General features: G+C 32.9%; 1 protein-coding gene across 10 annotated transcripts in view; it reads right to left on the reverse strand.

Annotated features, from left to right (window-relative positions):
* LOC126891728 (uncharacterized) overlaps nt 1–25916 on the reverse strand; it is an 827477-nt gene that overhangs the window by 683154 nt on the left and 118407 nt on the right. For 4 of the 10 annotated variants that reach the window (XM_050660998.1, XM_050661000.1, XM_050661002.1 and 1 more), the window contains exon 11: nt 13091–13449. The exons of the other annotated variants lie outside the window; for them this stretch is intronic. In XM_050660998.1, the coding sequence (XP_050516955.1) occupies nt 13091–13449 (359 nt within the window). The remainder of the gene's footprint in view (nt 1–13090; nt 13450–25916) is intronic. 10 annotated transcript variants of the gene reach the window in all.

Raw genomic sequence — 25916 nt, forward strand, 5'->3', positions numbered from 1 at the left:
TTTCTGTATAAAATACTTATAATTTTTCCACACTTAATTATAGTTTTAGTCCACGGGGTGAGACCGCTCCCGTCTGGAAAAATTTCTGATTCGGTTTCTTTGTGGATTCCTATTCAAAAATGTCCCCTTTAAACAAATCTGAATGGTGCCGGGCGTAATTTTTGGGCAGAAATTGTTTAAACAATTTTTTTAAATAAATAAAAAAGATAACGTTTTTTGCTGCAGAACATATTTTTTTTTAAGTTTTGTGGGTAATTCTAAACAAGAAAGGTATCTTGTAAATTTTCTCAAAAATTGATAGTTTTCGAGTTATAGGCGATTCAAAATCTGAAAAATGCGAAAATACACATTTTCGAGGCCTGAAAACTCATATTTAAATTAGTATTTTTGAGGTTTCCACATATTTTGATTGAAGATTAAACATTCAGCTTCAAGATTCTGAAGAGTGGTTGCGTCTAACCTTAATTTATACCGTTGTTTTTTAATTGTCAAATATGCGTGTTTATCCGATTTTTTTGCCGGTGCGGCGAGCTCTATTTTAAAAATCTCCCATTTTTGCCCGAAAAATATTTTTTCTAGTTTCTTTGGAATATTCTAAATAAAATAAGTTTCTTGAAATTTTTCTCAAAAGTTAACAGTTTTAAAGTTATAAGCGATTTAAAATCCAAAAATGCGTTTTTTGGCATTTTTCGGATTTTAAATCGCTTATAACTTTAAAACTATTAATTTTTGAGAAAAATGTCAAGAAACTTATTTTATTTAGAATATTCCAAAGAATCTAGAAAAAATATTTTTTTGGAGGAAAATAGGAAATTTTTTAAATAGAGCTCGCCGCACTGGCAAAAAATCGGATAAACATGCATATTTAACAATTAAAAAACAACGGTATTAATTAAGGTTAGACGCAACCACTCTTCAGAATCTTGAAGCTGAATGTTTAATCTTCAATTTAACTATTTGGCAACCTCAAAAATACTAATTTAAATATGAGTTTTTAGGCCTCGAAAATGCGTATTTTCGCATTTTTCAGATTTTAAATCGTCTATAACTCGAAAACTGTCAATTTTTAAGAAAAAATACAAAATACGTTTCTTGTCTAAAATGAGCCAAAAAACCTAAAAGTATATGCTCCAGAGCAAAAAAACGTAATCTTTTGTATTTGTTTAAAAAAATTGTTTAAACAATTTCTGCCCAAAAATTCCACCCGGCACCCTTTAGATTTGTTTGTAGGGGACATTTTTGAATAGGAATCCACAAAGAAACCGAATCAGAAATTTTTTCAGACGGGAGCGGTCTCACCACATGGACTATTTGGCTTCGCAGTAGTGCCTGATTCTTATTTCTGTTTTGTATATAAAATGTTTGTTACACATCTCATAAAAAGATTAACCCTGCTCTGTTTAGCTAGAGCTATCCTACGTAAGAATAAGTTAGTAGTTATGAATGAGGCTACAGCGAACATGGACCATGAGACTGATAGGATGTTGCACAAGATTATTAGTGATAACTTTGCTGATTGTACGGTGTTAACGATAGCACGTAGGTTGCATTTTGTGTTAGTTTGTGATACACATAAATAATTAATTAATTCTATAATAAGATAATAAATTAATAATTAATTTATTAATAAATAATAAATAAATTCCTTCTCCAAATTTAATTATCAAGTAGGTACTAATCCGGTGGTTACTTTCGACTGTGGCATCTCATTTAGACGAAGCAACGAAGCACTAAAAAGCCCAAAACCTAGGAATTTTGTGCAGTAAGATGAATCGTCATGCAACTTTTTGTATTCGATTCGAGAGAGTATAAAGCAATTTTGTGAACTAAATTCATCTAGGGCAAAAATTTTTGTGCATAAGAAAATGCATTTTAAAAGTGCATCTCGAAGAGGTGAATATGAAAAATTTAGAACTTGGGAAATATTGACGGACATGAGTTGAATTTTTATACTCGGGGGTTTTGGGGATCGCTGAGCACGAATTTCATATCGGCGATGGTCTCCAAGGTACCGGGTGCCCACAGTGGAACTCGTCGCCTAGAGTTTTATGTTATAATCATTAAAAATCAGTCAATATCCATTAGTCGGGTTGTTTTTGGGGTCGCCGGCCACGAATTTAATGTTGGCGATGGCATTCAAGATACCTAGTGCCCAGGGTGGAACTCGTCGCCTAGAGTTTTTAGTTATAATTATCCAAAATCAGCCAAAAACTATTACCCTGGGGGTTTTGGGGGTCGCTGAGTACGAATTTCATGTCGGCGATGGTCTCCAAGGTACCTGGTGCCCAGTGTGGAACTCGTCGCCTGGAGTTTTATGTTATAATAATTAAAAATCAGTCAATATCCATTACACGGCGGTGTTTGGAGTCGCTGACCACGAATTTAATGTTGGCGGTGGTCTCCAAGACACCTGGTGCCTAAAGTGGAACTCGTCGCCAGGAGTTTTTAGTTATAATTATTGAAAATTAGTCAGAAACTATTACCCTGGTGGTTTTGAGGGTCCCTCAGTACGAATTTCATGTCGGTGATGGTGCCCAAGGTACCTGGTGCCAAGGGTTGGAACTCGTTGCCTAGCGTTTTATGTTATAACCATTCAAAATCAGTCAATAACCATTACTCGGGGGGTTTTTGGAGTCGCTAAACACAATTTAATGTTGGCGGTGGTCTCCAATGTACCTGGTTCCCAGGGTGCAACTCGTCGCCTGGAGTTTTATGTCATAATTATTCAAAATCAGTGAAAACCCATTAATCTGGGGGTTTTGGGGGTCGCTTTGTACAAATGTCATGTCGGCGATGGTCTTTAAGTTACCTGGTGCCCAGGGTAAAACTCGTCGCCTGGAGTTTTATGTTGTAACCATTCAAAACCAGTCAATAACCATTACTCGGGGGTTTTTGGGGTCTCTGAGTACGAATTTCATGTCGGCGATGGTCTCCAAAGTACCTGGTGCCTAGGGTGGAACTCGTCGCCTGCAGTTTTATGTTATATTCATTCAAAATCAGTCAATATCCATTACTTCGGTGTTTTGGGGGTCGCTAAATATATTTTTCTCTAATAATTTTTCTTAAAACACTTTTATATTATATCCTAAAAAATTACTTATTTAAAAATTATTTTAAAATTTTGTCGCTTTTAAAGCAGTTGTCGTTAAATTTTGACACTAATGACATTTATGAAATTTTGACATAATTGTCATTTCAAGGGTAATTGAGTTATATCAGCGATTTTTTTGCGTTTTCTGCGGTATTATTTTAATTTTTAGATTTCTAGTCTGCTTTTATATAAAAAAAAAACAGTGGTTTTTAGAACTCTTTAGCGACGTATTAGTATATTATAATGTTGATGGATTACTGTCGAAGGCCGATATGATCAACCAAAAAAGAAGATGTATATGGTGATTTTTCTATTGACTTTCTTGGGTGTGAATCTGTCTTTTTATTTTACTGTTCCTGGTTTAAAAACAAAGCATAGTATATATGTGAATACCTCCAAGCTACACTTTTATGTAGTTCTGTTCCTTTAAAAATTTTTAATTAATTATAAAAAAACATCTAAAAAGTGATACCGTATTTAAAGCAAAGTAAGTTTTTAATGTTGGTGTTTTGAAAAAGTCATATATTTTATACTGATTAGTTTTGTTAATTACAGAATAAATAATAATGTTATAATATCAAGCTGTTTAAGATTGGCATTAAAGGAATTTTCATTATCTACACTCTATAGCTGCGCTCTTTTATAAGTTTGGTTTTCGAAATTGCGGAAGAGAGAAATTTGTGTAACTTCAAGTAAGTAAATATATTTTTTTATTTTATTTTACTTTTTTATAAATTTTTTCATTATATTATACAAATAAATTGATTATGAATACCTGCACTAACATTTAATTTAACACGTATTTTTTAGATTATTGTATACCTACCTTGAAGACCATCGCCAACATGAAATTGATGCCCAACGACCCCTAAAACCTTCATAGTAATGGTTATTGACTGATTTTGTATGATTATACCATAAAACTCCAGGCGACGAGTTCCACCCTGGACACCAGGTACCTTGGAGACCATCACCGTCATGAAATTCATGTTCATCGACCCCAAAACTCCCCGAGTAACGGTTTTAAATGATTTGTAATATGTAATTATAACATAAAACTCTAGACGACGAGTTCCACATTGGTCACCAGGTACCTTGGAGACCATCGAACACATGAAATTATTGTTCAGCGACCCCCAAAATCCTCAGAGTAATGGTTATTGACTGATTTTGAATGATTATAACATAAAACTCCAGGCGACGAGTTCCATCCTGGACACCAGGTACACAGGAGGCCATCGCCGTCATGAAATTCGTGCGCAGCGACCCCCAAAACCCCCCGCGTAATGGTTTTAAATGATTTTGAATAATTATAACATAATACTCCAGACACCGAGCTCCACCCTGGGCACCAGGTATCTTGGAGACCATCGACCACATGAAAGTCTTGTTCAGCAAAACCCTCAGAGTAATGGTTATTGGCTGATTTTGAATGATTATAACATAAAACTCCAGGCGACGAGTTCCACACTGGGCACCAGGTATCTTGGAGACCATCGCCAACACTAAATTTGTGGCTGGCAACCCCAAAAATCCCCCGAGTGATGGATATTGACTGATTTTTAATGATTAAAACATAAAACTCTATAGTCCAGGGCGTATCTGTTTTAAGATGGACGTTGAGAGGTGACTCAAATTTTTTTGCAGAAATTGCTTGAAAGTAACTCAAATAATAATATTTGAGTTATCCTCCCACTCAAAATGGTCCGGAACATTGTTTAAATAATCAAAATGTCAAAATATGAAGGAAAAATTCGATTTTTTTATTGGTTTTTTGATTGTAACTTTAAAACTATTCATTTCTGAGAAAAGTTGAACAGACATAAAAGTTGCATAATTTAATTTCCTACAACACAGAATTGGTTAAAAATTTAAAAAAGAGTCACCCTTGTTGCAAAATAGCAATAATTTCGAAAAAAAACATACAAAAACAAGTATTCTCATTTTACGTTTTTCAACCATTTACGCTACACTTAGGACCTTCATATTTTACCCAGAAAAACTTTATAATACAGTAAAACAACACTGTAAACATTAAGATCGGTTTAATAGATTTTGCAAAATAAATTTTGCAATCCAGCTTTCGCAAAAAAAAATTATTTTTTTTTTAAATGTTGCAGGACTGAAAGTAAAGCAGACAGCAAGTTGAAATTTTTTTGCTTATAGAAGTGTACGGTACCTTTTATTTGCAATTTGCAAAATTAAAATCGATTAATTACCACGGCGTCAGAAAATTTTTTAAATAAACATTAATTTTTGGTGTTACGCACAGAACAGCGGTGTTCGATTCACACAAGTTGATTTCCACCAAAATTTCTTCCAATCTTTATCTAATATATTATTTTCTTACTCTATATTTTGTTGTAATTTAATATTTTAATTCCACAAAAATCAAACTAATTTTATTATTGTTTGTGAAATATTGTTTAAACAATTGCAGATGTTTAAAAATAATAAACTTTTATTCTCTAAGTTAAAATATATTAACAAAGAAAATTTTTGCTAAAAAAAGTGTTATTAAAAAAAAGGGTATGTGTTTTTATTATCCAATAAACAAATTTATTTATTTAAATCGAAATGTAATAAAAATTAAAATGTATCAATCATTATCAGAGGTTATTGGAATGCCCAATCAGGGCAAACTATCCGCTGTCCTGCGCGTAGCACCAATAATTAATGTTTATTTAATAAATTCCTGACGCCGTGGTAGTTATTCGATTTTAATTTTGCAAATTGGAAATGAAAGTTACAGTACACTTCTATACGCAAAAAAATTTCAACTTGCTATCTACTTTATTTTCAATCCTGTAACATTTTGAAAAAATGAATTTTTTTTGCGAAAGCTGGATTGCAAAATTTATTTTGCAAAATCTACTAAACTGATCTTAATGAAATTTACAGTATTATTTTACTGTATCATATAGTTTTTCTGGGTGAAATATGAAGGTCCTAAGTATAGCAAAAATGGTTGAAAAACGTAAAATGCGGATACTTGTTTTTGTATGTTTTTTTCGCAATGATTGCTATATTTCAACAAGGGTGACCATTTTTTAAATTTTTAACCAATTCTATATTGTAGCAAATTTAATTACGCAACTTTTATGTCAGCACAGCTTTTCTCGGAAATGAATACTTTTAAAGTTATAATCAAAAAACGAAGAAAAAAATCGAGTATTTCCTTCATTTTTTAAACAATTTTAATTATTTAAACAATGTTCCGGACCCTTTTGAGAGGGAGGATAACTCAAATATTATTATTTGAGTTATTTTCAAGCAATTTCTGCAAAAAAATTTGAGTGACCTCTCAACGTCCAAATGTACTAATATTTTTACAGATCCGCCCTGGTCTACTAGGCGACGAGTTCCACCGTGGGCACCAGGTACCTTGGAGACCATCGCCGATATGAAATTCGTACTCAGCGATCCCAAAAACCCCCGATTATAAAAATTCAACTCATTTCCATCAATATTGCCCGAGTTCTAAATTTTTCATTTTCACCTCTTCAAGATGCACTTTTAAAATGCATTTTCTTATGCACAAAAATTTTTGCCGTAGATGAATTTAGTTCACAAAGTTGCCTGACACTCTCTCTAATCGAATGCAAAAAGTTGCATGACGATTCATCTTACTGCACAAAATTCCTAGGTTTAATGCTTCGTTGCTTCGTCTAATTAGTCTATTACTATTCGAAACAAAATGAAAAGTACTTGAATAAAGGTAAATGACTAACAGCGGGTGATTAAAGCACCTTAGCGGCTAACCACCTAAGCCTCGGAAAAAGTGTGAAGGAAAGTTTTTTTCCGTATTTTTCTTTTGACATAGCAATTCATTTCTAAATTTGTAGGATGTAGAAAACTTTAAATTTAAGTAGTTTCTAAGTAGACTAGTAAATTGAAGTTTCTTATTGTTGTTTGTTGACGAACTACTTTTTGTAAAGTGTGAAGGAAAGTTTTAAATAGAGTAAAATAAAATTAAGTATATCTTTGGGGTTATACTGGGTTGGGGGAAAATTCAATATCAATGCGTACCGTACCTATATTAATTATAACTATCAAACCTTCCTGTATGTGTGAGCATTACATAGGTAGTTGTTTCTTCAATTAAAACGTAATAGACCAAGTAAATTTACTAAAGCTACATTTTTCACAGTTGATTACTGTGAGTGTGTAGAAAAACATACTGCGGTCGATCAAGCCAAATGTAGAATAGAGGTTACTGAGAGTTACTTGACTTTTTGACCTACGAAGCATGTCCGCTTGCACAGTCGTCACCTAGCTATCCTATTAGCATAAGTTGGACGTTTAAACATGTTATCGATGAACTTACAAAGCATCCCTTGTAACGGCATGTAAGCAGATCAAAATTATATAGTTTTTTGAAGTTATACTTCTTTAGGCGCGACTGAGAGTAAAATTTCATAATTCTGCGCGCATGCGCACACAGACAGTATGGTATAAACGTTATACGGGATCTGATTGGGTGTTAAACTCATCTGTCAATAATTGTTCAATATGGAGATTTTGGATAAACAAATTATTAATGTTGTGTATATTAGTTTTTATTGCTGTGATGGCAGAGAAAAATGCAAGTTTATAATATTGTAGTGACTTTCTAAATAGTTTTTAAAAGCGACAGGTACGTAATAATTGTAAATGTTTCAGTATCCTAATAAAAAATTTCATAGGTAGGATCTACCTATTTGTAAAATTTAAAAAGAACCTACTAAAATAGTATGTAATGCTTTGATTTACATAATTTGATTACCATTAAAATTTCTATCAATATTCACCTAATATATTGTTTTCTTACTCTATGTTTTGTTGTATTCTAATATTTCTTTCAATTCTAAATAATTTCAATTCAAAATCAAAATAATTTGGTTAAATTCAGAACCCTCAAAAGTTTAATCCGTTTAGTTAGTTGATCTTAACACATGATGACACATGGTCTCCGTGGGTAAAAGTTTAAGTTGAATGAATTTTAATACTAACTGCGCTGATAAGCGGGTTCGAACCTAATGGAAACTTTTATTTTTTATATTTTTTTATACATTTTATGATTGTAAGTTTATTATATATTTTTTTTTCAGAAAATACGTATTTAGTTAAAAATTTTTCCTACATTGTTCAGAAATCAGTTGTGGCATTTTTCAATGTGTTTGTTTGTGTGTGTTTTATTCATTTTATATTTTAATTTTTGGCACTGTTTTAATAAAAATTTTTGAGAAGTAGTAAGTATTAAAATTAGTTTAATATTTAAATAAAATATAAATAAACTGTTTAAAGTATATTAATTTCGTTGAAATCATATAATAGAAGTATAACTTCTTACGTGCGTACAAAGTACACACACATTCTTTTTTAGGTTTTTTTATAAAAAAGTTTTTAATAATTTTAAAATTTAACTTAATTCAACAAATAGTCATAAACCGCATGCATCTATGTACGTATGCGTGCTTATGAGTACTTGTTTCTCATATGTGTGCATACGTATTTATCAGTTTGTTGTTCTGAAATGTCAACAGTTGCATATTTTTCAAAAATTTTTGGGCCTTCTATTTGCATTTTGATACAACCAGACAAGGTTCTAACTCTGGCTTTCTTTAATTGTAGCATTTAACTAAGGTAGTGTCGCCAAATAAGGCCAGTGTCTTAATTAGGCCAATTGCAAATATTTTCTTAAATATAGATACCTACTATATATTAGAGGTCGCCGTAAATGTCTTTCTCAGTCAAAATCGTCTACGCCCTACGCCATTTAGTCGGTAGTATCACATAGCAGCGCCAAGTAGACTAGACACGTGTTTGTTACGGTGCGGAAGTTCGTTTATAAATTTTAGGTAAGTTATAAAATTACTAAAATGGTACTTAATGAATATAAGCCAATTATTTTTTCTTTGTAAAGCGATAGTAAATTAATACTTTTTAAGGAACTGGAACTGTTTTTTCTCTATATTGCTTTTTATTTTTTTTTTATGGTAAATAAAAGAAGTAGACAGTGTCCTAATAAATCCAATTGTCCTAGATGTGTGGAAATGTGCGATATGTGTGCTTAATGTATTGACACATTTTTGTTTTTAATATGAATAAAAGTTTCTTTCACTAAATTTTGTATTTGTTCTTTAATTCTTAGGTTTAAAATTTATTATCCATCTCAATTTGCGTAAAAAATGGAACTGGCCTTATTAAGCTACCAGTTCCTAATAAGGCCAAATATTCCAGATTTATTAAATGTTAAAATTTTATATTTCTTTATTTATTTAGTAAGTATTTTATCCTGAAATTCGATAGCTAAAATGTTAGGCAATACGTACACAAAAGTTTCCCCCATATTGTTCCTGAATAAAATATTACAGATATTTAAACCTTAAGGTGGCCTTAATTGGCGACCTTACCTTACTTGTAACGCCGACCTGAAGATGATCTGAATAGTGTAGAGATCGAAACCGGTCGTCGAAGTATTATTAAATGATTGTGAGTAAGTCTGTGTTTCTTTACTTCATTCAAAGAGATTTATCAGCGCTGCCTCTCCGTCTATAAGGTTCACGCGGCGGAATGGGCTCGCGGCGAAACGGGCTCGCGGCAAAACGGCTGCGGCGAAACGTCCTATACTTCAACTATTTTTAATTGAAGGTGTTTCATTGGCAACATCGCACTTAAAACGAGTCACCAATAGTTCTCTTCTCAGCTTTGTAGTGGCGTACCAAAATAATATTTTAATTATTTATTATTTATATAAACAGGTAGGTAAGTAATTACGTAAAAGTTAAATCTAAGATCTATGTAATTATTAAATTATCATGTATGTTTTGACAGGTATTTTCTAGTTTTCTAACAAAATAAAGTAAATATTCTTCTGAATCTATTTCTTTGTGGCATCTTATGCAATTACGTACAGTATGATGCATGTTTGGAATAAATTCGTTATTTCGTAAGCCACCGAATTTAAGGAAGAGTCCTGAAACAGGTCGATTTTTATTTTTAAATTATGATTTTTGAGACATATATGGTACAGTCAAACCCGCTTATTAGAATACCTCTTAAAGGAATATCCCGGTTTAAGGAATAGAAATTGGAGGTCCCGAAACGTTTTTATTAGCGACCAATGACCGGTTATTAGAATATCCCGGTTATAGGAATACTTTTGATTGGCACGAAGGCTATTCCAATAAGCGGGTTCGACTGTACTAGTGACGTCATCCATTTGGGCGTGATGACATGATCGATCATTTTTTTTAAATGATAATAGGGGTCGTGTGATAGTTACTTGAAAGGTTATTCAATTCTCTATTCAGCAATATAAACATTAACATAATTATTTATACAGGGGATTCAAGAATTTTTTTTTGAATTAAATTGGCTCAAAAAGGAAGAATGCATGAAATTTATTTAATTTAAAATACATTCTAATGCTGTCAGAAGACAGAAAAAAAATGGTTTTTGATAAATAAATATTGCTTTTCGCTTAATTTTAATGTTCGAGCTGCCACCCATCTGCCCCTTGACAGTTTAAACATTATTTAATTTAAGCGAAAAACAATGTTTATTTGTGAAATAAACAACATTTTTTCTATTTTCTGAAAGTATCAGAATGTTTTTTGAATTAAATAAATTACACACATTCTTCTTTTTGCGTCGATTAATTTATTAAAAATAATTTTTCTTAGACACACTGTATGAGTAATTATATTAATGTTTATATTACTGAATAGATAATTTAATAAATAACCCTTCAAATGAGTTAGTACACGACTCCCATTCTCATTTAAAAAATTCGCCGATTACGTCATCACGCTCAAATGGATGACGTCATTAGTATGATATAAATCATAATTCAAAAATAAAAGTCGGCCTGTCTCAGGATTTATCCTGAATGTCGCTGGTTTACGAAAGAACGAATGTATTCCAATCATTTGCACCATACTGTATCCAATATTAGTTATATTAATGATTATACACTATTTTACTTGGAAAATAAGCCACAATATAAGTTGAAAAAACAATTCATTTGACGTTTCGACTTCCACTTCTGAAAGTGATAGGTACCTATTAATATTTTGTATTTTGATAACGATTTCCGAAGTGGAAAATAGTAAATAAAGTAAAAATTTTATTAATAGAGAGTATCCGACAAGCCAGTGCTGGCGCGTGACCTTGAGCGAAAATACACAGCGTCAAATGCAGAATACGAGAAGGTCAGCCGCCACCTTTCGCTTGTCGCTCTGTACCTATCTATACAGTATTTCAAGGTCAGTTTTCACTTCAAATTATCATTATGATGCGTGTTTATAATAAGTATTGAGTTTCATTTACTATCCTTGATCTTTGGGAACCGCGTAAATATTATTTTGCAGATATTAAAACGTGAAAGAATAATGGCAAATGGCACCAACAAAAAGCAATGTTTGGTTTCATTTTAATGAACTAAGAACAAACTCGCTGCAATTTTTGCTCCAAAGTTTTAAAAAGATCAGAAAATACCGGGTGTCCACTTATATTTTCCCCCATTTTAACTACCTATAACTTCTAAACGGCTCAAGATAGAAATATGCGGTTTTCGCTGAAATGTATTATTTTAGTAAAAGTTTTGTCTGAATGGATTGAATTGTTTATATCGCTTTCAAGTACGAAAACAAAAATGGCGGATTTTTGAAAAAAACGTTGTTGACTTTTTTTTAATGGAACACCCAGTATATTTTTTTGTAAATTGAAAGAAAGGTCATTTACCTATCCAGCGATATAAAGTTTTTTAAAATCGGTTGTCAAATCACTGAGTAATTAATTTTTAAAATGAGAGGTGCAACATGGATATCACATACCTAAATAACATAACTAAGCAAATTGATATTATGTTATGTGATTTCCACATTGCATCTCTCATTTTAAAAATAATTAATTACTCAGTCATTTGACAACCAATTTTAAAAATTTTTATATCGCTGGATAGGTAAAGGACCGTTTTTTCAAGTTTTTAGGTAAATGACCATTTTTTATATCGCTTTTAAATAAAAAACGGCGGATTTTTGAAAAAAAACTTTGTTGACTTTTTTTATTAAAACACCCAGTATATTTTTTTGTAACTGAAAAAATGGTCATTTTCCTATCCAGAGATATAAAATTTTTAAAAATCGGTTGTCAAATGTGGAAATCACATACCATAATATCAATTTGCTTAGTATGGTATTTAGGTATGTGATATCCACGTTGCACCTCTCATTTTAAAAATTAATTACTGAGTGATTTGACAACCGATTTGGAAAGACTTTATATCGCTGGACAGGTGAATGACCTTTCTTTCAATATACAAAAAAATATACTGGGTGTTCCATTTAAAAAAAGGCAACAACGTTTTTTTCAAAAATCCGCCATTTTTGTTTTCGTATTTGAAAGCGGTATAAAAAATTCAATCCATTCAGACAAAACTTTTACTAAAATAAAACATTTCAGCGAAAACCGCATATTTTTTACCAAGCATCAAAAACAAAATTTGATTAAATTATTAAAGTTTTGTATTTTGATAGTGATTTCCAAGTTGGAAATTGAAACGTCAAATATGTTTAATTTAAAACTTAAATTGTGGCTTGATCCCATGTCACAAGAAAAAAAACACCCCACGTCTACGTCCATGCAGATAAGGACACCTGTTGACGTGTTGACGAGTAAAATATTTCTTGGATTCTCACCCTTCCTTGGACGTAAATATATACACCAGCGAAGTATTGATAAGGTTACCAATGATTCACAGTGTTCAAGGAATTTGTTCAACTTAGTCGCTCGTAAATATGACCCATAGACCGGAGGTATATTGTTACCGGGGCAAATTTTATGAAATCATCTTCCTTTTTCCCTTATGCACATTGGCGAGGCATACCCAATAAAAATGCCCCGGTATAAATTTAGTTTTAAAATTTAACATTGTTGCCGATAGTTCTCAGCTCAATTTGTAGATGAGCCGCCTTCAATTAAAAATGGTTGGACTATAGACCCCTAATACCTTACCTGGTCCTTTTCCCTCCAGATCCAACTCTCCGTTTTGATGAATGCCAATATATTCGTAAACTATATGAGTGCACAATCTAGGCTCAACTTCTTCTGGATATGAGCCATTATATGCCGTCCATCCAGAGTAATAACATATCACTTTTTTTCCGTCGTTAATAATTTGACTTGTAACTGACTTCTCTAATGTAATTGAGGGATTTGGTGTAGTAATCATACTTGTAGTCGTTGCCGTTGTCGCTGTTGTATGTTTTGTTGTTTTCTTAGATTTGTCTGATGTATTAGAAACATGCACTGGCTTTTGTTTAATATCTATACAAGAAGGTGCAGAATTACCATATACTCCATTTCGACAAAATCTAAAAATATTATGTAGAAATGGAAAACTTTTTCAACTGTGAAACTTAAAGATATCAGTCAGAAAAGAGGGGAAAGAAAAGCTACGGTGTTCTACTAATCCATATTATATTTTTGGAAACGTTTCGTTTTGTGTTTACAAAAGAGCATCAATCGATTAAACCAGAAAAATATCCATTAAACCAAATCCAGAAAGTACAATGTTGGGCAGAATACATCGACGAACATCTTGATGATGAAAGAAGGGAGCTGGAAACATATAGAACTTACTTCAGGAGAAATAGGCCCAGATATTACAAAAGAGGAAGTAAAATACATGCATTAAAAACAACGAAGAACATAAAAAGCCCAGGACCTGACATGCTTCCTATCGACCTTCTAAAAATTAGAGATGAGCTGATGAGCATCATATTAATGTTTTAGTGATACTCTTGAACAAAATTTATAGCTCAGGCACATTACCCAAAGAATGGTTAAAGGCGATCTTTATTTTTCTCCCTAAAAAGAAAAACGCAAGAAAATGCGGCGACTACAGCACCATTAGCTTGATGTTCCATGCGCTAAAGTCTCTACTGAAAGTCATCCATAACCATAACCGAATAAGTACATATCGTCGCCTCAAAGCGACAGTAGGATATGTACATATCCTACTGTTGCACTAGTGCACCGTATATGCGTATATACCATACACATCGCATCGGTCCCATATGACTAACTGGTTAATCGGTGCACTAGTGCAACAGTAGGATATGTATGTACCGGGTGTCCCAATAAGAATGGCTCTCGTCCATATCTCAGGAACCGTTTATAGTAGAGCTTTGAAATAAAAAAATTTATAACAAAAGTTGCCTCAGGAAAAGCCTGGAGATTATTTTCATAATTGTGGGACCACCGTTAGAGGGCGTAATTGAATATCAAAAATAAAAAAATCTAAATTTTACAAAATTTTCCTAATGAAGGGGCACTGGAAATCCAATTATTGTATTCTTCATCAAATTCTGCGCATATTTGATTTAACAAGTTTAACTCTACCTTTGCAAATAAGAGGTGGGGGTGAGTGGGAACCTTGTTATGAAAAAATGGCTTAAGTCCGGTTCTGCTAAATCAAATTTTGAAAACTGGGTCTTGTTGAAGACAGATCTTTTTCTTCAATGTAAGTGTGATAATTTTGAACCATCCTAGTAAGTAATAAGCCAGCTGGGAGGCGTTATTTAATTTTTTTCAGAAATCTAGTTTTCTTTGGAAAATATTAAATACAAGTATGCATTTTTAATCATACTTTATAAAATTAGATTAAATTAGCAATAGAATAGCGAAAACCGCATGTCGATACCTTTTTTCTATCTCAAGATATCTCGAGAAACGTGTTAATTTTATACATAACTGTTACTATCACCGGTAAACTAAGTTAAGAAAAGTAGTGTGCTGTGGAAAAAAACAAAATAACATTTTCCAGATGTCACCGTATAAAAATATAATTAATTAAAACAACAATATAAAGAGAAATAATACTATTAAAATTAAATATAACACAGAACAAAAAGAACTACTTAGTGACGACCTAAATATTCAAATTGTTGCTCATCATACACTACTCTAGAATACATTATCCAGAGAATACTAAACGCCATTCAATGCATATCGAGAGCAGAAATTGAGACTGCTGTTCAATCTACTCTTGAAAGAGTAAATGTTTGCAACGAAAATGATGGGCAAAAATTTAAACGTTTATGTCATCACTAAATAGTTGTTTTTATTTCTTTGTAATAGGGCTTTTCAACGCTTCTCATTTGTTTCGAGCCTCTGTCATATGCCGTATAATCCGTGTATAATATTAATATACGAGATATGAACGAGGCTCGAAACAAATGAGAATCGTTGAAAAGACCTAATATACGTTGACAGCTGGAAAATGTCTCTTTGTTGTTTCCATAGCACACTACTTTTAATAAATTTCGTTTACCGGTGAGAGTAACAGTTATGTTTTTAAATTTACACGTTTTGTAAGATATTTCGAGATAGAAAAAAGGTATTAACATGCGGTTTTCGCTATTCTGTTGCTAATTTTGTCTAATTTTGTAATATGGTATTCAAAATGCATGTTTGTATTTAATATTTTCCAAGGAACACTAGATTTCTGAAAAAAATTAAATAACGCCTTCTAGCTGGCATATTACTCAGTAAGTTGGTTCGAAATCATAATTTTTACATTACCGAAAAAGATCTGTCTTCAACAAGACCAAGTTTGCAAAATTTGATTAAGTAAAACCGGACTCACAGCGAGTTTTTCATAACAAGGTTCCCAGTCACCCCCACCTCTTATTTGCAAAGGTAGAGTTAAACTTGTTAAATCAAATATGCGCAGAATTTTATGAAGAATACAATAATCGGATTTCCAGTGCCCCTTCATTAGGAAAATTTTGTAAAATTGAGATTTTTTTATTTTTGATATTCAATTACGCCCTCTAGCGGTGGTCCCACAATTATGAAAATAATTTCCAGGCTTTTCCTGAGGCAACTTTTGTTATAATTTTTTTTATTTCAAAGCTCTACTATAAACGGTTCCTGAGATATGGCCGAGAGCCATTCTTATTGGGACACCCGGTACATATCCTACTGTTGCTTTGAGGCGACGATATATCAAAAACTGGACATATACATTAACACGTTGACGGACATTGGGTCAAAAGTGTAAGCAAGTGTTGTGACACTATATGTATGTATTTTGCAATGTAGAATAGGGAAATTGCTGAATTTCTTAGTTTATGGAAACAATGAGTTTTTAACATTTATTTCAAACATGTGGATGACGACCATTATTGTTTAATACATTTAATATGCATTCATATTATGACACCGATTTTTTGTCACAACTCGTTATTTTAAAAAAGACGTCTATAGACGTTGTGTCACATTACATCAATGGAAATTAGACGTCTATAGACGTTCTGTCCGTCAACGTGTTAAGGATATGCAATTTGGATTTCGCAAGGGCCTAGAAACTCGTGAAGCTCTTCTATCACTAAACATACTTATACAAAGGTGCCTGGATGTCAATCAAGATATATATGCGTGTTTTATTAACTATAATAAAGCATTCGACAAAATACGACATAAACAATGACTACATGTCCTGAAATCAAAGAAAATAGACTACAATGACCTCAGGATTATATCGAATTTATACTATAAGCAGCGAACAAAATTACGTGTTAACGATCGTCTCTCAAAGGAAATTGAAATCAGACGTGGAGTGAGACAGGGATGCGTGTTGTCGCCAATTATTTTTAATGCCAGTAACCTATTCTTGTAAAAAAGTACTACTACGAAACCTTCAGATAAGCCTCGGAATGGACGGATATAAAGACGAGATGCCTATTTAATATTTTGTCCACAAAATATAATTTTTTTTTTGAATAATCTATAATGTTTAAAAAAATAGTTATAAACAAATTAACGTTTCTCAGAAAGTGTTTATTATATTCTAATTTTAAAAAATAGCTAAAATTCGTATATCAAAGATCTTGGAAATTAATGCTTTAAAACATTTTTGCAACTATTTGCCAAAAATTTATGAAACAGCAAAGTAAACATACGATTGCTACGTTGTTTATAATTATTTTTAATTCTTTCAAAGCATAAAAGTGAGTTTAAAGTACAAGCTAATTACTTACAAAAATATCGATTATTAGTTTAATGGTTATATTTTAATTAAAGATTATAAATATTTTTTTTGTAATTTACAAGCGCGAAAGTAGACTAATACAGTACCGTAGCTAAAATTTTCACTCGAAGCGACGACCGCCGCGCGACTTAGAGTAGCTAATAAATAAAAATTTGTATTATAACCCGTCCACATACACAACTCGCGCGAGATTAAAGTGTGACAGTCGCTTCGAGTGAACATTTTAGCTCCGGCTCTGTATCAAGCCTACTTTCGCGCCAAAAATTACAAAAAAAAACACATTTTTAATCTTAGATTAAAATATAACCATTAACCATTGAACTAATGTTTGACATTTTTTGAGAGTAATTAGTTTGTACCATAAATTTACTTTTAAGCTTTGAAACAATTAAAACCAATTATAAACAACGGGGTATCGTATATTTACTTTGCTGTTTCATAACTTTTTTGCAAATGGTTGGAAAAAATTTTAAAGCATTCATTTTCAAGACCTGTGAAATACGCATTTTAAGTATTTTTTAAAATTATAATATAATAAATAATTTCTGAGAAATGTTAGTTTGTTTATAACAAATGTTTTTAACAGTTAACGATTATGCAAAAAAATGAAAAATTTATATTTTGTCGACAAAATATTAAATAGGCATCACATCTTTATAATATTTCTAAGTTTGATCAATGTCTCATGATTATTTTGGTTGTTATTGCGACTGTAAATTGTTAATTAACAATTGAATTGTTGCTAAAATATTAGTTAAATTTTCAACGGCTTCTGCAGTTATAATTTATACCAAGAAAGCTTTTATTTCACCAAGTTATTTAATTATTGATCAATAATTACATGCCCAAAAATTTATTTGAAAATTCGAGATTTTGTTGGGAAAACCCACATTTTCCGAGGAAAATTTTCGCCGGAGCAAATCGAAAAAAACATGCCTTTATGTAGAATTAAATTGGGATGAATTTTTATTTGAGTGTTTTTGGTGTAAAATTAAAATCTTCGGAGTTATAGACCAATAATTGAAAGAAACACGATTTGAGGGCGCCATTTTGTTAATAAAAAAAGTAGCACACTACCTGCGGACTTTGCATACCTATATTATAATTATATAGGATCATAATATTCGATTCCAGCAATAAAATTGCTGGTATGTAACCTTTCTTTGTACTTCACTAATTAGACAAACGTATTATAACTTTTTTTTTCAAAATTTAAAGATTATGCAAAAAAAACGAAAAATTTATATTTTGTCGATAAAATATTAAATAAGCATCTCATCTTTATAATCTTTACAAGTTTGATCAATGTATCATGATTATTTTGGTTATTATTGCGATCGTAAAATGTTAATTAACAATTGAATTGTTGCTAAAATATTCGTTTAATTTTCACCGGCTTCTGGAATTACAATCTATACCAAGAAAGCTTTGATGTCGCTAAGTTATTTAATTATCGATTAATAATTACTTACCTAAAACTTTATTTGAAAATTAGAGATTTTGTTGGGAAAACCCGCATTTCCCGAGCAAAATTTTCGTCGGAGCAAATCGGGTGAAACGTATCTCTATTCGGAGTTATGGAGCAATAATTGAAAAAAATACGATTTGTCGGCGTCATTTTGTTTATAAAAAAAGTAGCACACTATCTGCGGACTTTGAATACCTACATTATTAATATATAGGATCTTATAATTCGATTCCAGCAATAAAATTGCTGATAAATAACTTTTCCATGAATTTTGCTAATTAGCCCAGAGTAAAAGTCAAATCCAGAATATCTAGCCACAAATACAATAAAACAACAATGAACCCACAATGGAACGTAATATACGAAATACAGAATACAGAGAAACAAAAAAAATATAGAGAACAACTTGAACAAACGTTGACCTCTGAAAGAGTACCTATACAATGATATAGACCAGCTGTGGGAAACGACTGCCGAAATAATAATCAAGACAGCCAACAAGATCTTTCGAAGAAGTGGGCAGAAGAGGACAAAAACATTGTCGGAAACAACTGGAACAAAAATCAAACAGTAAGGAGGACATGTATAGAACTACAATCAGACAAAAGTAAAAGGGAATACGACGACTGCCGAAAAGAAACAAGAAAAATTATACGCACAAAGAAACTATGAACAATAAAAATATGAAGCTATGGAGAGAGACCGACCCAAACCAGGCTCCAGAGAATTCTATAAAGCAATTTCCACTGAGAAAAGGGGTCATAGAACCAATAGGCCTGCATCCCGCATACCAAAAAAAGTTGATTAATGCAAGCTGAAAATTTGTTAATAGCTTAACGGTGTCTAGTAGGACAAACTTTGATGTACGGGAACACTGGAACAGGAGAAGTTTTAATTGTGGAACAGTTTAAAAATTTGGAACGTTAGATTACGAAAACGTCCCATGTATTTTGTCGGACAGAACATCCAATTGATTTGTTACCCTTTCATTAAACTCTCATGCAAAAATCAGACTGCTATTACTAACCTACATGATTGCTGTCATTTGACATGTTCTTCGTGTTCCACTCATTAAAATGCCCAGTTGGTGATAAACACTAGTCTGATTTTTGCATGAGAGTTTAATGAAATGGTAACAAATCAATTGGAAGTTCTGTCCGACAAAATACATGGAACGTTTTCATATCTGACCTTCCAAATTTTTAACCTGTTCCACAATGAAAACTTCCCCTGGTCCAGTGTTCCCATACATCAGAGTTTGTCCGACTAGACACCATTAAGATATTAATAAATTTTCAGTTTGCTATTAATCAACTTTTTTTGGTACGCGGGATCCACGTCTATAATTCTATTACTACACTGAGAGACAATCAAGGCTATATGATAATCGACGATAAAGAACTAACTTAAGATGGAAAGGATATTTCAGGGACCATCTAAATATCATACAGGAAGAACAGCACAAAAAAGAGATTTATATCATAGCGGACATGCCCGTCAAAAATATCTCTTTTGAAGAAACCCAAAAGGCCTTAAATAAGTTGAAAAATGTCAAAGCGCCGGGTACGGACGAGATACCAGCAGAATTTCTGAAATATGGGGAGACACACTACATCGCCAAATCCACCAGTTAATAACGCATATATGTATGGTTAGAAGAAAGGATACCAGCAAGATGAAAGTAAAACATAATATTAGTTCCCATCCACAAAAAAGGGGACAAAACAAAATGCGAAAATTATAAAGGAATAATAGATCAACTATTCACACTGAGACAGCTTCTAGAAAAGGGATGGGAATATCACAGATCCATACACAATCTCTTCATAGACTTTCGACAGGCATACGATAGCGTCGAAAGAAGCCAAGTATGGAATGCGATGGCGGAGTTTTCAATACCAAAGAAACTCATTCGGATGACCAAAGTCTGTAAGGAGTGCGGAATATCTAAAGTAGATACGTGTAAATAATAAACCGTCTGGCAGCTTTGAAATCAACAGTGCACTCGAACAGTGTGATGCGTTACCCCCACTACTTTTTAACTATGTATTAGAGAAATCCATGAGGTCGGCCGAAATAAAAACAGAATTGCTATCGGTTCAAGATCTCAAGCTATTACTAGCATAAGCAGATGACATTGATCTCGTTGGAGACTCCATCCTATCCATAAAAGGCATTTTCAAATTTCCAAGGTGGAAGGAGCAACAAGTGAAGTAGAGCTGAAGATCAATGAAGAGAAGACGAAATATATGTGTATAAATAGAACGACACGAAGAGACAGGATAGGACAAAATGTGACGGTCTACACCTCCAATTTCGAAAGAGTACAACGTTTTAAGTATCTGGGGGCCGTAATCACAGCTGACAACGATGTTACTGAAGAAATAAAAGACAGAATCCAATCGGCAAATCGCTGTCTGTTCGCACTCGATAAGCCTATAAAATCAAAAAAATTTTACAAGAAGTTCCAAGATCGAAATCTATAAATCCATCATCAGACCTGTAATAACATTAACATTTCTAGTAAACCTTTCATTTCAGGAAGGGATTTTTCCTCAAATTCTAAATACTGCTTTAGTTGTGCCTATACATAAAAAAGGTGACAAATCAAAATTTGATAACTATCGAGGCCTATCACTTTTATCTGTGTTTTCAAAAATATATGAGAAGGCATTTCATAAACGTCTCCTCTCGTATATTAACAAGCACAACATTATAGAAAAGTCTCAATTTGGTTTCCGTGAAGGTTTAAGTGTGCAATATGCACTACTAGCGCTGTGCAATTATATTTTATCGAACTTTGATAAGGGTAATAAAGTTATCTGTTTGTTTTTTGACTTAGCACGAGCTTTTGAAACTGTAGATCATCCAATACTGCTGGAAAAACTTTATCATAGTGGTGTTAGAGGAACTGCGTTAAAGTGGATCCACACCTTTTTATCGAAAAGGTTTCAAAAAATTAAGGTCAATGTGAATGCGAATATAATATTTTCTTCAGAAGAAAGTGTCCTCTCCGGAGTTTCACAAGGAAGTATCATTGGCCCTCTTTTATTTTTGATTTTCGTCAATGATTTAAATCAACTGATAAACGATAGCTCAACATGTTTGGTTCGGAACCCATTAGATAATTTTTCTGGTGCAATAAGCGTTCGAGTAGAAAACGCGGAACAGCAATCAGGCTGTTATATCACTCAATTCGCTGACGATACCACAGTTGCACTAAATTCCAATAGTTTTTTTCATGTAGTACAAAAAGCAAACTGTCTTGTAAAAAGTATGACTCATTACTGTTTAAATAATGCCCTAATCTTAAATGGATCAAAGACCAATATGGTAACCTTTTCACATTAGTAAAACTTGACAATGGGTCAGTGGTAAATAGCCACTCCACTAAGTTGTTAGGTGTTTATCTGGATTCTAATTTGTCTTGGAGCTCTCACGTTGATTATGTAGTGGGAAGATTGTCTGTGCACTGTTATGTTCTATGGCAACTTAGGAATTTTGTCTCCCTAGATATCTTAAAACTTTACTATTTTGCTCATTTACAGTCAATTTTGCAATATTGCTTGGTTTGTTGGGGAAATTGCTCGCGAATTAATGAGGTGCTTGTTCTTCAAAAAAAAAAAAAAATTATTCGTACCATGACGTTTAGAAGGCGCTTGAATTCCTGTAGACCAGTTTTTAAACAATTAAATATTTTAACTGTAATTTCACTGTATATTTTTAGTTGTGTTGTTTATGTAAAGTCACGTAGATGCAATTTTATTTGCAGAAATGATGTTTCCTTAATGAGTGGCTACAACTTTCGTTACAGAAATGATTTGGTGATCCCTGTTCGCCACTTGACCGTTGTGGGCAAGGGTCCTTACTAGGGTGGTTCGAAAAAAACTTTTTTTTTTATTTCAGATCGCTATAGTGCGCAAAAGTTGCCATTGGTATAGCCTTGAAAAAAGCACTAATTATTATTTTTTTATTAATTTGTCTTCCGGTCGCGCAATGCCATCGAAGTTAGCAAAAATTTTGAAAAACCTTAATTTTTCATATATTTTTTTAACAGGCCAGATGGTTTTAATTGCGTTCCTATACCATGAATTAACTACTAAAAGTATGTAAAATCAATATAAATGCACTTATTATACATTTGTTTCATATCTTCCGGTCGCGCAACATAATACAAAATGAGTAAAATTAGTAGTTTTTGCAAAATTTCAAAGTTTGACTGTTTGGTACAATTTAATCATACGATTTTAGAGATGGTCTAGTTTAATTTAATTACAATAATATATTTAAAATCCAAGCATCTAAAATACATTTTGATATTCAAGTGGAATTCGGTCGCGCAGCTTCGTCAAAAACAGCAGACTACCGAGAGACGAGGCGAAAGTGACGAATGCCAGCGAAGTGCGCGCTGCCACAAATAAAGATACATGTGGGAATACCTCCACAATGGAGTATTTGTCTTCTCCATTACAACGAACTGCCATTCCACCACCTTTTCCAACACTTAGATGAAAATACAACAGGCCCAATTGGATATTCCGGACCAATTGGAAAGGCCCTACCTGACTGTGAAAGACTACCACTTATTCATTTTAATCCTATTGATTGTGAGATTCCAAAAGTTGACAAGCGTATTCTTAGCAAGCACCAATAATTGTACTTGCTTGAGATATCAGAAGTCATCAAGTCAGGACATTGTTCAGAAGACTCTGTAGTGGGTACGTGATCCTATCCCAACGTCACATTCAAGATGGCTTACTACTGCAAACCGAGTTTTGCGTTTCTACATCAGTGTGTCCAACCCTTCTGAAAATCTGAGAGAGATTGTCACATTCATTTTAAAATGTTATATTATGCCTATTTGGTTTGCCACAAAAATAAACCACAAATTCACAGATGGGTCTAGACATGATTACAAAATCATTGAATCTTCAAGGTACTTACCAGAATAGCTTCTTCAAGTTGTTGATCCCGTTTTACAACGGAATGATTACTTTGCCCATCCCGAAAATTTACTTTTGGCTATGGTAACTGATGACAGAAACTATATCCGAGAGCTGGGCTTTAGGCGTATCATGAAGGAAAAGCAAGCAATATCTGAAAGTGACCCTATCAGAATCTTTAAACCACCCAACTTAAACTTTGAAGCTAAATAGTATTACGAAATTATCAAATGGAACACCAGTACACTAACTCCCCTCTACTGCTAAGAACATTGACTAATGAAGAGATAAAACAGTATGTGAGCAATGACTTCAAGCCTGTTATGAATATAGATACTTTGCCATGCCATACACAGGCAGTTGAAAGATGCGTTAAGCTAGTGACCGTAGCTTCAAGTAAAGTGTGTGGACACAGTTCCAGAGACGGCTATATTAGAACCACATTATTGCACTGCTCAGCAATGCCAACGATTAAAATCAACAACAACTGGTAGTCTTTCACAATCAGGTAGGGCCTTTCCAATCGGTCCGGATATCCTATAGTGTCTGTTGTATTTCCATCTAAGTGTTGGAAAAGGTGGCGGAATGGCAGTTCGTTGTAATGGAGAAGACAAATACTCCATTGTAGAGGTCTTTCCACATGTATCTCTATTTGTGGCTGCGCGAGCTTCGCTGGCATTCGTTACTTTCGCCTCGCCTCTCGGTAGTCTGCTGTTTTTGACGAAGCTGCGCGACCTAATTCCACTTGAATATCAAAATGTATCTTAGATGCTTGGATTTTAAATATATTATTGTAATTGAATTAAACTACAGCATCTCTAAAAGGCGTACGATTAAATTGTACTAAACAGTCAAACTTTGAAATTTTGCAAAAACGACTAATTTTACTCATTTTGTATTGCGTTGTGCGACCGGAAGATATGAAAGAAATGTATAATAAGTGCATTTATATTGATTTTACATACTTTTAGTAGTTAATTCATGGTACAGGAACGCAATTAAAACCATCTGGCCTGTTAAAAAAAAATTTGAAAAATTAAGGTTTTTCACAATTTTTGCTAACTTCGATGGCATTGCGCGACCGGAAGACAAATTAATAAAAAAATAATAATTAGTGCTTTTTTCAAGTCTATACCAATGGCAACTTTTGCGCACTATAGCGATCTGAAATAAGAAAAAAAGTTTTTTTCGAACCACCCTAGTCCTTACCCAACATGCGTTCGTTTGTATAATAAATTACCTAATTATGTTAAAGAGTCAAATATTTATGTATTTAAGAGAACAGTTACGGACTTACTTCTGGTAAACACTTTTTATTCGTTAGAGAAATATTTGCAGGCATCTTTTTAACAATTTGTATGTTTTTGTGTATATTTTATATGCTTTTATGTTAACTGTTTTTATGTACTTATAGTTTTTACTGATCATAGATTGTATTTGACGCATTTCAATACTTGTAAAAGTCAGATGAAATAAAGAATATTGATTGATTGAACATATGGATGCAAAATGTGGACCATGACCAAAGCAAACGAAGAAAAGCTCAGATGTTTTGAACGAAAAATACTTAGCAAAATTTTCGGACCTCACCACGACATCAACACAAACCAGGATAGGATCAGAACCAGTATCGAATTAAAAGCACTCTACATTGACGCCGATATTGTCCAAGAAATTAAATCACAGCGACTAAGATGGGCAGGCCACGTGCACAGACTTCATAACGAGAGACTATTAAGACTGGTATGGGAGGAGATTTCTACAGGCAAAAGACCACTCGGACGTCCTAGAATGGGGTCTAGGACGTTTCATCGCCGCCGTTTCGATGCCGCCAGTTCGATGCCGATGCCGGCCGATTCATCGCCAGTCAATTAATCGCTATCTGATATATTTCCGAATTTTCGACAGTTACAATTATTAGTTATTTTTAGTATTAATTAGGAATTCTAGAAAATGCGAGATATGACGGCGATGAAATGGACTGGCGATGAACCGGCGGCATCGAAAGGGCCGGCGATGAACCGGCGGCATCGAAACGTCCCATTCCGCCTAGAATGCGATGGAGAGATAACATCCAAGCAGAGTGAACATTAGGGTAGGCCGAATCCAAATAAACGTGTGGAGTAAGAAAACAATTTTTTTTGTAAAAATAAATTTTTTCATATTTTGTTGTTTTGAACTGCCACAAGGTCACTAAAATTTTGAATTTGAAATTTTACTAGTTTTACAACTTGCATATCCGAAAATGTTATAATACATAGAATGAAACAAATGTTGTTAATTATTCATGTTTTTATTTTTAATATTTTAACTGCCACAACGTAATTTACATTAATATTAAAAAAAATCATTAAATCATTAAAAATAAATTTT

This window comes from Diabrotica virgifera, chromosome 9, assembly GCF_917563875.1.
Source record: "Diabrotica virgifera virgifera chromosome 9, PGI_DIABVI_V3a".
In the NCBI taxonomy this organism is placed as follows: domain Eukaryota; kingdom Metazoa; phylum Arthropoda; class Insecta; order Coleoptera; family Chrysomelidae; genus Diabrotica; species Diabrotica virgifera.